The following is a 3,106-nucleotide window of genomic DNA, read 5'->3' on the forward strand; positions in this document are numbered from 1 at the left end:
ATTGTACAAGTAAAAGCAAGTGGTGAAAAAAGCACATGCGTGGAAATAACCATTATATTAATATTATCAGTTGAGTTACAAATTTATATATAATAGTTAGATTAATGGTGATTTTCATAACTTGTTTCTCTATGACAATTTTTTAACTCAAAAACCACAAACAATGACCTTTTTGAGTCTCTGAAGTTTCTAGTTAATTATTTCATAAAAGTTCTTAAAATCAATTAATTATATTAATATTATCATTTAAGTTACAAATTATACATGACAGTTAGAATGATGGTGATTTTCAGATGTTTTTTTTTTTCAAGTCTCAGAAAACATGCACGAACACTGACCTTTATTTGGCCACTTAGAAACAATAAGAAAAACCATGTAAGAGTTTATAAGCTAGACACGATTAAATTCAAATATTTATTGAGCATCCATTAATAATAACAGCTAGCTTAGGTTTATGAAGGCCAATTTCTATACCAACCAGCCCAAGCAGAAACCAAGCCACTAATGCCAAGAGTAACAGTGTGGTTGCAGAAGGGGTTGGGCTCAATCTCGGCTATTGCTATGAACAAATCCGCAAGATTAGCAGCCACAGCCATTAGCCTCATGATCCTATCGCTTCTGATCTTCAGAATCACTGCTTTCTCTTCCTCCTCGGATTTCTCCTTGGAGCTGCTTCTTCTCAGCTTTCTCTCTGCCTTGAGCCCTTCTTTCAGCATAATGAAATCAGCTATGATGAAGAAGACATACCCAACAGACTCACCAAAGGCGGATATGAAGCTCATCTTCTTCGCCAAGCTCGCGTCTATGGTACCGATTCTGGCCAACCAAAGAAAGTGGTCGAAGAAGAAATACACCATCTCGCCAGCATTAGAGAGCACTGCTAGTAGCCTCAGAGAAAGGGTGGAGCCTGGGTTTCTGCGAAGAACGTTGAAGCCGGTGAGGAACCTTCCGGTTCTGAAGGCTTTTCTGCTGAGGCCGGAGGCCACTTCCCATTGCTTGAACCTCTTGGATGTGTCGGGGTGCGTGGCTTCCACGTGCCAGTTTACGAGCTTTGACACGTACTGGAACGTCTTCACCAGCTTGTCTATGCCATCTCTCTTTGCTAGGAAGATTACCAGTTTGTCCACTGAGTCATTCATGCTTGTGGGGATGTGGTTCTGTTCATGAAGCAGAGGCAGAGTTTTGTCGTGCCAGCTTTAGCTATGTTAAACTTACTTGGGTCACAGATGCTAGGTTTTTTGGATAAGAGAAGTTTGTGGTTAGACTTTGTTTTACTTCATACCACCATTCATTTTTTTTGTGACATTGAAATTTTGTTCGTATTTCAGACACTTGGTTTTGTTTTTATATTCTTCTGCTTCTGGCTACGTGTACATCTGTTATTCATTTCATTTCTTGTCAAAATGTCTAAGGGATGATTTGCCAGTTATCAGAAAAATATGATGCTTTTTAATCCGTTAGGCTTTAATTTGATTTATAATATGGAACCACGGGCTTTCTCACAGTCCAATTAGCAGGATAATAAGACTTTTTGTGATGGGGGATATATAACATGTTTGTCCCTAAAATCGGAACTATATGGCAATAATAAGGGTATTTAAAAATTATTTATATTGGAATCTATATCTATTAATTTGATTTTCCATATTCATATTCCAATTCATGTTCATATTGTAACTAAACGTATCTTTTTCTTATAAAGTAGTAAAATAATAATATTGTTTTAGAATTAAAAATAGATATAAAGGATCATTTTTTTTTCTTTTCATTTAAGACGAGCGTGAGTGTAATATTTCAATTATTATTATTTTAAAATTATGTATTTTCATTTTTTAAATCATCAATAAAATAATTACATTTATTGAATTAATCTAAACCTAAATTTTTTTAAATTTTATAATTTCTATATATTTACATATATTTAAAATACAAAATAAATACACAAAATATTTATTAACCTCTTATAAATCATAATCTAATCGATGATTCCTTGCTAAACATACCAAGTTGTACAAGTAACGTAAAAGAGTCTAACTCACCTAATTTTATAATTTATGTATATATATTTACATATATTTGACACGAATATGATTATTACCCACACATTATAACATACTTTAATCATGATTCCTCAAGTGAAAGAGTCTAAATCACCTAATATCTATTAGAAAAAATTTAAGTCACACATTGGTTAAAAATAAAGGCAAGTTAGAGTATATAAGTGAGGGACAACTCTCACTCTTTAAGCTAAATTTTGAGGTTAAATTAGGTCTAAATTCACATTTTAAGAATTTAAGATGATATCAAAGTATATCCAAGATTAATCCAAAGGACCACCCACCATTGTTATCCACACACTAAGCTCAAAAAGTGTTGGACATGAGGGGTGTATTGGAAAAAACCTTAATCCCACATTGACTAAAAATGAAGTGAGTTAAAGTATAGAAGTGTAGTTTCTTACACTAAGCAGTTTGCTTGAGTTAAACAGTTCTGATTCGGAGGTTACAAATCTTTCGGATAAAAACTAAAAACTCAGAAAAAGTTAAGCTCTTATTATTTTAACACAAAATAAATAATAAACAAAGGAAAAAAATGAGATAATGACCATGTAATTTCAGTATACAAATGATGTATGCATACCACTTATTACTATCCCATCAAAATTCATTTATAATGATGAAAACATGCAATAATGATTATAATATTGGTTTGCATTCAATTTAATTCATTTTAAAAATGTAATTGTGTAATTCTTTAATTTAATAAAAAAATAAAATTAAGTATTTATTTGTATAAATTTTAACATTACCAAACATGCCACTGGAGTTAGGGTCTATGGGCATTTATGGGACAGGTTTATCTATGTCCCTGTTTGATATGAATTTTGGATAGGTTAGAGCTACACTAAAACAAACACAAGGAAGCAGAATTCCCCTAAAGTCTTCCCAAAAAAGACTTGTAACCACAACAGGTGGTTCGACAAAAAATTAGATTGATGTTATTCATGGGATAACTATGAGCAATAAAGGCCAGCTTTTTAAGGTATGTTGTTGGATCATTTGGTGAGCTTGCAACAAAGTAGTTTTTCAAGATAAAGAATGACCTT

The 3,106-nt window shown here is 32.5% G+C and overlaps 1 protein-coding gene across 1 annotated transcript; it reads right to left on the minus strand.

Annotated features, from left to right (window-relative positions):
* Nucleotides 1–323: 323 nt before the first annotated feature.
* LOC114378481 (peroxisomal membrane protein 11B-like) lies at nucleotides 324–1,278 on the minus strand. Its single transcript, XM_028337079.1, has one exon. The coding sequence runs from the start codon at nucleotides 1,137–1,139 to the stop codon at nucleotides 453–455; it is 687 nt and encodes a 228-aa protein (XP_028192880.1). The 5' UTR covers nucleotides 1,140–1,278; the 3' UTR covers nucleotides 324–452.
* Nucleotides 1,279–3,106: the final 1,828 nt, after the last annotated feature.

This window comes from Glycine soja, chromosome 12 (assembly GCF_004193775.1).
Source record: "Glycine soja cultivar W05 chromosome 12, ASM419377v2, whole genome shotgun sequence".
NCBI lineage: Eukaryota > Viridiplantae > Streptophyta > Magnoliopsida > Fabales > Fabaceae > Glycine > Glycine soja.

Coding starts and splice junctions, on each gene's coding strand:
- LOC114378481 (XM_028337079.1), bottom strand. CDS start 1,139: ATGAATGACTCAGTGGACAAACTGGTAATCTTCCTAGCAAAGAGAGAT.